The 12356-nt window shown below is 42.7% G+C and overlaps 1 protein-coding gene and 1 pseudogene across 1 annotated transcript; both read left to right on the top strand.

Annotated features, from left to right (window-relative positions):
* The first annotated feature begins 3521 nt into the window (after positions 1 to 3521).
* LOC131830884 (U4 spliceosomal RNA) lies at positions 3522 to 3605 on the top strand (annotated as a pseudogene).
* Positions 3606 to 9601: 5996 nt separating this feature from the next.
* On the top strand, positions 9602 to 10776 carry KLF14 (KLF transcription factor 14). Its single transcript, XM_059172676.1, has one exon. The coding sequence runs from the start codon at positions 9602 to 9604 to the stop codon at positions 10583 to 10585; it is 984 nt and encodes a 327-aa protein (XP_059028659.1). The 3' UTR covers positions 10586 to 10776.
* The last annotated feature ends 1580 nt before the right edge of the window (positions 10777 to 12356 follow it).

Genomic DNA, 12356 nt, shown 5'->3' with positions numbered 1-12356 from the left:
AGAAACTCTACCAAGAGTTAGAATTCCTATCCTCCAGAAATTACATATAAAGATAAGTAATTTTTTTTTAATGTGGGGCTTGAACTCACCACCCTGAGATCATCAAGACATGAGCTGATGGGGTGCCTGGGTGGCTCAGTGGGTTAGGCCACTGCCTTTGGCTCGCATCATGATCTCGGGGTCCTGGGATCAAGCCCCGCATCAGGCTCTCTGCTCAGTGGGGAGTCTGCTTCCCCCTGCCTCTCTGCCTACTTGTGATCTCTCTCCCTCTGTCAGATAAATGAATAAAATCTTAGAAAAAAAAAAAGACATGAGCTGAGATCAAGAGTCAGAAGCTTAGCCAACTGAGCCAGCCAGGTGCCCCCAAGATATGTAGCTTTTTAAAAAATCATTTATTTTATTGCTCAGCCAGAGATGCAACTTCCAACTGCAAAATCTTTAGCCTCACAAATCTAACAGCTGGTTCAGCATCTCCACTTAGAGGTCTGCATAGCATCTCAAAGTCTCCAAAACCAAACTCCCACTTTCCACCTCTTATATCCTGCTTCTTCAAAAGTGTTCTTCATCTCAAAACAAAAAATATATATATTTTTTTCTGGTTGCTGGACTGCAATTCTTGGAGTCTTTCATGAGTCCTTACCTTCTTTTCTATCCTGCATCGAACACCAGGGCAAGCAGGGATCCCACATACTCACTGCAAAAGACATCCAGACTCTGACCACATCTCACCACCTTCACTGCTACCACTCTGGTCTAAAGCACCATCCCCTTTTGCTTGGACTTCTGCAGCAGCTAACTGACCACTCTCCTGCTTCCACTTTTGCTCATACTCTAGCCTATTTGCTGCACAGCCAGCAGAGTAAACCTCTAAAAAAGTAATTCAGATCGTGTCACTGCTCAAAATTCTAAGACTTGCCATCCCTTTTTCATGGGTTGATAAGGTCCTATATGACTTGCCTTCCATCCGCCCAGATCCCTGAACTCATTCATCTCTTACCATCTCTTTCCCTTCACTTACCCTGCTTCAACCTTGTGTTGGGCAAAAATAATGACTCCCCAAAGATGTCCACATCCTAATACCCAGAGCCCACAAATATGATACATTCTTATAGTAGTCTGGTCAAATATGATGGTGGTTTGGATTAGGGTTATTGGCAGGGAAAATAGAAAAGCAAATGGTCAAAGTACATTTTGAAGGTAGAGTTAACCAAACATGAAAATGAAGTAGATGTAGGGGTTGAGAGGGAGGTGTCAAGAATGACATCCCCCGGGGCGCCTGGGTGGCTCAGTGGGTTAAGCCTCTGCCTTCGGCTCGGGTCATGATCTCGGTGTCCTGGGATCGAGTCCCATGTCGGGCTCTCTGCTCAGCAGGGAGCCTGCTTCTCTCTCTCTCTGCCTGCCTCTCTGTCTACTTGTGATCTCTCTGTCGAATAAATAAATAAATAAATCTTAAAAAAAAAAAAAAAAAAGACATAACCCCCCCCCCCCCCCCCCCAGTTTTCTGGCTTTAGGGAAAGGCTGGATGAAAGTGCTAGATCCTGAGACAGGAAAAACAGCAAGCAGAGTAGATCTGGGGTAACAACCCAGAACTCAGCTTTTGAATATATTCAGTTTATAATAACTATGAGACATCACAGGAAGAGCGGGGAGTTGTCAAGTGGTCAGAGGGATTTAAGACAACCCGATATCTCTGGAAAACAGACCTGGTGTAAAGACTGTAATCTCATAAACTGTTGGTACACAGGTGTACGTACCTAAGTCAGGAGAAATCTTAAAAATTACCTAGAGAGAGAGTGGGTAGAATTGACAGAAGAGGACATTGTGTAGAATTCTGTCCAACTTTACATTTTAAACATTAGGTAAAGGAGGAGAGATGAACAATTAAGACTGGGAAGGAACAGTTAGAAAGATGGAAGTAAGCCCCAAAGAATGCAGTGTCACAGAAGCCAAAAGAAAATGTTTCAAGGATTACTCAACTGCTCTTGAGATTTCTAGTAATTTGAGGATTGGATTTAGCAACCTGGATCAATGTTGATTTTTTTTTTTCTTTTTGAGAAGAGGGGGGTTTTTAAAATATAAAATATACACAAAATGTACCATTTTAACCATTTTTAGGTATACAGTTCAGTGACATGAAAGTACATTCACATGGTTGTACACGAATGTTGCTCTTAGCAAGAATTTCTGTAGCAAAGTAAGGGCTAAATACTGGAGCAATTTTAATAATAAAGGGTAAGGGATTGGTGAAAATACAGAACATATTTGGCTTTTGAGAGACCTGGCTTTGAAAGGGAATGTGGCTGTGAGGCAAGAGATAGAGGAGAATGGAGAATTGAGAGAGACAATTTTTTAAATTGGAGATATTAGTCCATTATTGAATGTCGATTCAAATTATTCTGCAGAGAAGGAGAGACAGAAAATGCTAGAGAGAGAGGGCATATGTTATGGATTATGGATCCTGAGAAAGCAAGAAGTAATGCAGCTAGAACTGATGAGCATGGACTGGGCTTTGCCAAAAGGTGGGAAGGAAACAGACGGATGCGAATAGGTTGGCAAAGATTTCTGGGAATGCTGAGTATCTATTTGAGCTTGGTAATCATGAATGAATAGTGCTACTGACCTGTCAGTTTATGTATTCCTATTCATTTATTTCCTATAAATTCATGTATTGTCCATAACGGCATTATAGAATGCCTACTGTGTGCCTCCTGTGAGCCACTTTTGACCAAAGGAAGGAGCAGGTCAGCCTCTCAAGACATTCAGGAAAATCCCTTGGGTGTTGCTCCTGGAAGCTTTTGAATGGGCTTAGGAGGGTAGAACTTCTGTAACGGTTATTTCAAGACCACAGTAAACACGATGTTGAGAAATTATCCTTTTCCTACTTTCCATTTCAAATAATCCCCCATTATACTTCCAGAGCCAATTCCAGAGAGTTATCAATGTGCACTGGTTACAGACTAGCTCACAGGATAGAATACCATCTGCACAGAGACCCCAAAATCTCTCACCAGCTTGAACCACCGATGCCCTGTTCATTATCCAGTGAATCCCTAGGTCCCAAGAAACAACAATCAATAAGAAGAAAGCTCCCCTCCCTTTACAGAGCAACTACCTATGTACAAGGCATCTTCTCTCCGCAGTTTCCTCCAATTCTGCCTCTTCTCAGCCAGAGAAATTCCCCAGGAGGTCCTCAGCACTGAGAGGCTGGATGTCTCGCCCTGGGACTGGATGCGTTCCCGCAGCAACCTCCAAACCAGTATTTCTGTTTCCAACCCAAGCCCCTCATTTGCATTGCCTTTTCCAAAATTCAAGAGGATCATCTGGACAATTCACAACACCCCCACCACATCCACAGATTAAGGAAAATATAAGCAAATACCTACACTACAATCTAAGTTCCACGAGGGCAAAAAGTTTTGCTTTGTTGCTGTTCATTAATGTAACTCCCAGTTCCTGGAAGAAGGTTTGGTATACAGAGGCCATCCATGCACACTGGCCAAATGAATGAAATATCTAGAACAAGCTTTGTGCAGTGGCACTATTGTAGCCAATGAGGTTTAGCCGAGACGCGATTATTGCTAATTGAAATATCTAGAACACATCCCAGTAGTACGGCAGAACAGTCACCAGCAAAATAATACTTCTAGAGCCTAACAACATTCATTAAAAATCACTTGTTTTTCTGGTACCATTTACCTTAAACACAGAGGCACGGCTTTCTTTTTCTTTCTTTCTCTCTCTCTCTCTTTTTTTTTTCCCCAGAAAAAGCTTCCCTTATGTGATTACCTACACAAAAATAAATTATTACTTTTTCCCACACTGTTGGTTAGAAGCATCCTGTCATCCAGGAAAAGCACCCTTCTGAAAATTTAGTGTTTAAGGAGTCACGGTGGAATAGTAAAGTATTTAGAACTGAATGACAATGAAACCACTATTTTGCAAACTTATGGGATACAGATAAAGCAAGGGAAATTCTCTTGAAGGGGTTATATAGCTCCCAACTTATATTTTAGAAAATAAGAAAGATTAACATAGTGTTTAAGTTAAGTAGAGAGATTAACATAGTGTATAAGTTAAATAGTAACTTTAGTATTAAATAGTATGTATTTAAATTAAACATAGTGTTTAAGTTAAATAGTAACTTGTTAGTATTCAGTAGTCAGCATTTAAATTGAAAACTTTTTAAAAAAGGAGTAACACATCAAGCTCAACAAAAGCGTGAGAGGTTAATACAAAAAAACACAGAAATTAAACAAATATATTTAAAAAGAAACAGACACGATCAACAAAAGCTGAGCTATTTGAAGAGACTATAGATAAACCCCTACAGGTTCATCTAATATTACAGACACATCTCTGTTCAGACAAAAAAGGAACAGAATTCTCAAAAATATCAGGAATGAAAAGTAGGATATAACTATAGATACTGTAGAGCATTTTTGAAAAATAAGGCTATGAACCATATTTCAACATTTTGAAGGCTTAAATATAGTATCTAATTTTTATTAATTTTTAAAGGATTTATTTGTTTTAGAGAAAGCGGGGGCATGGAGGGGGAGGGACAGAGGGGGAGAGAGAAACTCAAGCAGACTCCCCGCTGAGAATGCCCCCCCCCCACCGCCCAACACACCCGGCTGGATCTCACAACCCTGAGACCATGACCTTAGCCGAAATTGAGAGTTGGACGCTTAACTGACTGAGCCACCTGTATGTCCTCTTAGTATCTAATTTTTAAAGAAATGTGTGAATTACCAAAATTGACTCAAGAAGAAACTGCAAACCCAAATTAACAACCATTAGACAAAGTGAACTGAATTTTTAAAATACTATGGTTTCACAGATAAGCTTTACCAAACAATCAAAACACAAATAATACCTCCCTCATATAAACTGTTATAGAAAATAGAAAAGAAGGTTATTTCCAAATGCATTTTAGGAGGGTAGTACAACCCTGATACCAAATGTGGACAAAGGCAGTGCAAGAAAAGAAAATTATAAGTCCAAATCACATTCAAGCATGGATGCTAAAATAAAAAACACTCATAAATTGCGTGAAGCATGTATTAAAGAAATAATAGTACATTATGGGAAATTCAGATATGTCTCAGAGAATGCAAGCATAGGTCCATATTTGAAAAAGCTATCAGTGACCATTTATATTAACATAACAAAGACAAAACCTATAATCATCTCAGTGGTTTTAGAAAAAGAATTTAATAAAATTCAGTATTCATTGCATGGATTTAAAATATTCCTGCTTTATTTTTTTTATTTTTTATAAACATATATTTTTATCCCCAGGGGACAGGTCTGTAAATCGCCAGGTTTACACACTTCACAGCACTTACCATAGCACATATCCTCCCCAATGTCCATAACCCCACCCCCCTTCTCCCAACCCCCCTTCCCCCAGCAACCCTCAGTTTGTTTTGTGAGATTAAGAGTCACTTATGGTTTGTCTCCCTCCCAATCCCGTCTGAAATATTCCTGCTTTAAACTCAGCTGGAATAGAAGGGAACTCCTTCAGCAGATAAAGGGTTTCTATTAAAAACTTACAATAATGAAAGTCGTAATAATTGCATATTAAAGATATTCTCAATGAGGGACCCCTGGGTGACTCAGTCTGTTAAGCATAAGCCTTCAGCTCAGGTCACTATCTCATGGTCTTGGGATCAAGTCCCACATCAGGCTCCTTGCTCAGCAGGGAGTCTGTTTCTCCCTCTGCCTGCTGCTCCCCTGCTTGTGCTCTCTCAACCGCTACCTCTGACAAATAAATAAATAAAATCTTAAAAAAAAATTCTCAATGAGATAGAAACAGGGGACTGATAATCAAGAGCATGATTTACAGATAATATGATTAGCTATATAAAAATACAAGAGAATATGCAAATAATCCATTTCACTAATAAAGATAAGGAAGTTCAGCGTGTTTACTAAGATTATTCCAAAATCAGTATTTTCAAATAGCATCAATAACCAATTAAAAATTTATAGTTTTATATAAAATTTTATAACCGCAATGAAAGCTGTAAGATACCTAGGAATAAATCTAACAAAGAGGTGTAAGAATTTTTATAAATAAACTATGAAATGTTATTGAAGGATATGAAGAAATCAGTGATATTAATGTATTAGATGACTCACTTTTATAATGATACCTTATCTCCCGAGACTTAATGTGTAAATTTAACTTAGCAAAATACCAAAAAAGGTTTTTCAGTGGAAGTTGACAAACTGATGCTAAAGTTAGTATGGAAGAGTAGAAGTCCCAAAATAGCCATTACAGTTTAAAAAATGAACAAAATGGGGCAGGGGAGCCCTTCTAGATATGAAGACTTACTATAAAGCCATAATAATTAAAACAGTGTGGTATTGGCTCAGAATTGGTTTGATCAGTGGAAAAGGACAAAGTAGGAACATATCCATGAATATAGGAAAATTTAATTTTCATCATGGTGGCATTACATGTTAATGGGGGAATGAAAGATTGTCCAGTAAAGCAGGTCAGGATAACAGGTTTTCCATATTGGGAAAGGGGTAAAGTAAAATTAAATTTCTAACTTACACCATTAAAAAAATAAGTCCCAGGGAATCAATTTTATAAGTGTTGAGAGCAAAAACTTCAAAACGTTAAGGGGGAAAAAATAGAGGTTATCTTCACGGTATCAGGTATAAAGCGAGTTCTTCCATAAGACCCAAATGACACAAACTATCAAGAGATCAAGGAATATGACCACATTTTAAATTTTCTATAGTACAAAAGACATCAAAAGCAGTCAGAAATGGAGCCACAGACTGAGACAATATGAGGTTTATATGTATGAACTCCTATAAAACAAGAGGGAAAAAAATGAAAACATATACAGCCCATTGGAAAAATGGAGGAGGTCTGTAAAAAACCAAATCACAGACTCAATCTTAATAGCTAATCAATATATGAAGAAATGCTCAACCTCCCTAGTAGTGAGGGAAATGCAAATAAAATAACAAGATACTGGGTTTTGAAAAAGTCAGATTGTCAGAAATGAGAAAATTCTGAAGCTAGAAAAGGTCACGTGAGGCACACAAGAACTCTCACCCACCACTGGTAGGCATGTAAATTGAAGAACCATTTGGCAGCCTCTGATAAAACTGGACATGTGCGTGTAGCCTAGCAATTCCCCATCTAGGTAGATTCAGAGAAATTCTCACATATGTGCAAGGGACACATGTACACACATGTTCATATTAGCATTGCCCCAAATATCGGCAGCCGCTTAAATATTCATCAATAGGGCAATGAATAAACAAGGCACATTTATATGCATGGATCTGCAATATAGCAATTAAAATGAATGAACTGATTTATATTTATCAACATGGAGAGAAAATAAAATACCATGGAGGGGGAAAAAAAACAAATCAGAATATGTACAGTCTAACATCACACAAACACATTTTAAAAATCAAATAAACAATATTCTGTATTTTTATGGGTTCAAGTGTAATCAAAATATAAAACCTATATGGGAAAGTTCCATACTAAATTCACGATAGTGTTTGCCTTTGGAGAAAAAGGTGAAGAACGGTTTTGGGGAGGAGTACAAAGGGACTTCAGTTTTATCAGAAATCTTGAGTAGTTCAATTAAAAAAAATCTGCAGCAGATCTGGCAAAATGCTAACATTCACCAATTATATGATAGGTACATGGATGCTTGTGATATTGTCTCTGCGTTTTAAAATACCTTTACATTTTTTCCCAAATAATGAAATTAAAAGAAAAGCAGCTAGTAAAGAATTCTCTGATAGAAATTTCACCTGTGTAGATAAATTGAGACAATTGTCTAAAATTCTTAGGCAAGGAACTTTATAATTATCTGTCTTAGGATGGAGTCTCCATAAAAATAATAGAGCTGGTACTATTAATAAAACTACTGAAATGAATAAAGCAGATTCTATAAGTATCAACATGGATAGTTGTCAAAATCATATTGAGGAGAAAAAGTAAGTTGCAAAATGACATGTACACTAGTATACCATTTATAAAGAAAATTTAAAATACACAAGCATGGGTATATATATTTACATATAAATATATAAGTAATTAGGTAATAAAGGTATAATAATAAATGCTGGAAGAATACACTCTTTATAATACTGATTACCTAGGGAAGTAAGGAGGCAGAAAGTTGAATTAGGGAGGGAAATAAAGTGACATTTAGTTCTATCTGCAATCTTTTAATATAAATTTAAAAAAAAACCCTGAAGCAAGCATGACAAATATTTTACATTTGATTATTCTAGGAAGTAAATACACGAATGTATGTTATTCTTGATGTATATGTATTTTTAATTTCCAAAAGAAAAAGTACTGAAGAATCACAAATGAAATGCACATAATTCAACACTATGTAAGTAAAGCTTGTATACATCAAAAGCCGTGCTATGACTATTTTTAGAAATTATCCTGTTTGCTTTTCTATGTGTTTTTAATTTTTCAAAAATCAAGGGAGGATAAAAAGCAATGAAATGCCAAAAAAAAAAAAAATCAAACATATACCTGATCACATAAAAAGAAAACCCTGCAAAATCACAAGGAACAATTCTATATCATTTGCTGCATTTTTCTTATTTTTAATTTTTTCAAAAGAAAAATAAAAGATGTTGCCTAATTGGAAACGTGACTTTCTATTATTAAAATTGTGGGAGTCCATTTTAATGTGTTTATCTCGCTGCTAGTCTATAATTTATATTTCAGCGTGGAAATTTGTTTGTATGCCTGTGACAGGTTAATGCAGTTTAAACATGCATTTTCCTTTCGTTGGTTGAATAGTTAAATCGTTACTCAAAGGATTTTAAGTTTCAATTTCAACCATGAGAGGATTCTTTGCTTTTTCAAGGTTAGAAATGTTTCTGGTTCAAAATGCTATTAATTAATAGCTACGTAGTGGATCTATTTAGGGAATTGGTACCGACTCCGGATTAACAGTGGAACTGTTAAATGAGAAAACTTTTTTTTGATGCAGACTTGGGGCTATTTTAAATTTGGTCTGACAGCGGTGGAGAGAAATGAAATGTAATTCCAGCCCGCTCAACTCACGATCGTAATTATGAATCGAAAGACATATCAGGTATTAGTATTTTTTTTTCCTTAAAAAAAAAAGTTTCTCGGACTCCGCCGGACACCCCGCTGGCGGAGGACCAGCGGGCGCGGCGGGGGGGACGGGGGGGGGGGCGTGAAGCCGGCAGGCTGCCCAGAAGTTACGATCGGGGAGTTTTCTCTTTATTAAAATTACCTGGCTCACCAGCAGAGGCAAGAAAGCGAAGACAAGATAATTTCTTAGGCTGTTAAAAATGACTTAGCCCGGTGGGCCCCGCGTTCCGAGGGGGTGTCCTGCGGGCCGGGGCGGGTCCCGCCGCCCCCGCGGGCTCCGGTGCGTCAGGGGCGCGTCAGGCGGGGCGGGCTCCGCGCGGGCGGCGGCGGCGGCGCCGGGCGGCGGGCGGCGCGCACCGGGCCTCCTGCTTCTCGCTCCGAGGCTGCGGGACGGACGCTCCCGAGAACTCTCTCGCCCGCGGCCGGCCGCGCTCGGACGGCGCTCGCCGGCGGCCCGGCGGTGCCAGCATGTCCGCCGCCGTGGCGTGCCTGGACTACTTCGCCGCTGAGTGCTTGGTGTCCATGTCCGCGGGCGCCGTGGTTCACCGCCGCCCGCCGGACCCCGAGGGCGCGGGCGGAGCCGCCGGCTCGGAGGTGGGTGCGGCGCCGCCGGAGTCCGCTCTGCCGGGTCCGGGGCTACCGGGACCCGCGTCGGTCCCCCCGCTCCCCCAGGTCCCCGCCCCCAGCCCCGGCGCGGGCGGCGCCGCGCCCCACCTGCTGGCTGCAAGCGTCTTGGCTGACTTGCGCGGCGGCTCTGGGGAGGGCTTCGGGGAGAACTCGGGGGAAGCTCTGCGCGCCTCGTCCGGCTCCTCCGGCCCGACCCGGGGCTCCGGCCCGACCCTGGGCTCAGAGCTGGCCCCGGCCAGCAGCGCCGCGGAGATCTCCGGACCCGCGCACTCCTCCGGCGAGCTTGGGGTTCCTGGAGCGCCAGACGTCCCCGGAGCGCCTGCGGTCCCCGGGGAGGTCCCCGGGGAGGCCCCTGGGGCCGGCCCCGCCCCCGCCACAGGTCCAGTGCCCCGTCGGAGGCCGGTGACACCCGCTGCCAAGCGCCATCGCTGCCCCTTTCCGGGCTGCAACAAAGCTTATTACAAGTCGTCGCATCTGAAGTCCCACCAGCGCACCCACACGGGTGAGCGCCCTTTCTCCTGCGACTGGCTCGACTGCGACAAGAAGTTCACGCGCTCCGACGAGCTGGCCCGCCACTACAGGACGCACACGGGCGAGAAGCGCTTCTCCTGCCCCCTCTGCCCCAAGCAGTTCTCCCGGAGCGACCATCTGACCAAGCATGCTCGCCGCCACCCAGCCTATCATCCCGACATGATCGAGTACCGCGGGCGCCGTCGCACTCCCCGCGTCGACTCGCAACCCACCAGCACGGTGGACAGCTCCGGCTCCGACCCCGGCCAGGCGCCCAGCCTCACCACCTGCCTGTCTGACAGTCATTGCTGTTAGTCGTCCCCGGCAGGACGATCCCCCCAGGCCGTTGTCCCTGCCTTTTCTTTGCCCGTCCCTCTTTTCCCAGAGTCATTAGACCAAGGCACAAGACTGGTTCCTCTGCTTCGAGGGTCGGTCCAGGCAGGCACGTTGGACCCTGGGGAGGGACTGGGGGCCTGAAAACAGCAGGAATTCTTACAACACGTATATCGACCTAAAAAGAAGGGTTGCCTCAAGACGGCCCCTTGGAACTGGTGAGAAGGGGTGAACCCCGGTACTCTCCAGAGTCCTGAAGATTCTCCCTTCCCTGGAACCAGAGATGTGAAACTGGAATTCTCAGGTGCCTGAGGAGCTCCCAGTCTCAAAGGACTCTGGTGTCTTACCCACTCACCAGGGCGGACCTTGGAGAGGGTGTCAGGGGTGGCAGTCTTGGAAATGTCCATCCAGGACTGGGGTGGTGAGAGGCCTTTGGAAACAGAAATGATTTCTATTTCTGTAAATAGCAATGTTTACTAATTTATTTTTAGTATCTTTTAAACAGGGAACCCAGGTTGATGGGAGGTTGCTGTCCTCCACTCCCCAATTGCCCCAGCTACCTCTGCTAGGAGAGGCCATGTAAGAGTCCATGTGAATGTATGACTGGGAGATGCTTCTTGGTGTCTGGGAGCGGTGCGAGTTTGTTTGCAGATCCTGTTGCATGGTTTGGAACCCTGCACTTGCGTAGTAGCCTTTCTTCCCATTTGGATTCCTACTCGTGGAGGGACATTTCCTGGTTCACTCTTACAGTAAGTTTGGTTTAAAAATTTGGAAACAACCTTAAATGCACCAGAAATGAGAGTGGTCCAGGCTAGTTCCCCTTTCACCCTCAGGTGACTTTGGGTGAGATGGGTCCAAAACAAGACCTTTCAGGACCATTGTGAATATTCAGGGAAATAGGGGCATGTGGTTCCAGTTGCCCAGTCCAAGTAATCTCAGGTGTGGTAGACTCTGTTCATTTCTTAGTGGCTAATGAGGGGTTTATTTCCCTTGGGAAGTGTGCATTTTTGTTTTTGCAGCAAATGAGTTGATGGTTTGGGGAGGGAAAGATGAGAGTGGCTTTCTCCAAAGATCTGGTTGTCCTGGATTTTGGGAAGGAATAGTAAGGTGAAAATTATTATCAAATAAGAGGACCCTTCTCCCTTTACTTTGGAGTCCCTCTGAGTTACACCCTCAGGACCCTTCTGCCCCAATGCAGGACTCAAGCATCAGCAGTATTTATTTTTCTATACGTATCTCTGCTGCTATGAATGAAGTTGTCGGCCACTCTGCTTTTGTATGTGTGAATGTGTATACATGTGACCCTTTTACTAGAGATGGGGCTGAAAGGAATTTCCTGCTCTGGTAAGGTCCTTGCAGGCCCCCTCCTGAATGTCTTGTAATAGTCCCTCAATCTCATTTGTGGAGGGTGTCATAGTCTCAAAGGACCATAACAGCATCTAGGTAAGCAAACTGCTTTTCCCTGTTTTGCAGATGAAGACATCGAAGCCTAGATAAGTTTAAAGTCTCATGCTGAGTTGCTGACAAAAGCCGGGACTAGCATTTAGGTATCTGGCTTTCTAAGTGACTCATTCCCTCAGACTTGGTTACCTCACCTCCTCTCTTTCTCTCTCTCTCTCTCTGGGCCCTTAGTCAAAGGACACCACTCTCCCTTCCTGCCACCAGTATCCCTTCCCTCCCTAATCCCTGTCACTTCTAAGTTCCTTCTAATGTCCAGTCCCTGCTGAACACTTTGCCTGTTGTGTTTAACCCG

Source organism: Mustela lutreola, chromosome 4 (assembly GCF_030435805.1).
Source record: "Mustela lutreola isolate mMusLut2 chromosome 4, mMusLut2.pri, whole genome shotgun sequence".
Classification (NCBI taxonomy): Eukaryota; Metazoa; Chordata; class Mammalia; order Carnivora; family Mustelidae; genus Mustela; species Mustela lutreola.
The sequence above is the reverse complement of the archived record's forward strand: the minus strand, read 5'-3'. Positions and strand labels throughout refer to the sequence as shown.

Excerpts from the sequence above, each read along its gene's own strand:
- KLF14 (XM_059172676.1), top strand. The coding sequence starts at position 9,602 with ATGTCCGCCGCCGTGGCGTGCCTGGACTACTTCGCCGCTGAGTGCTTG.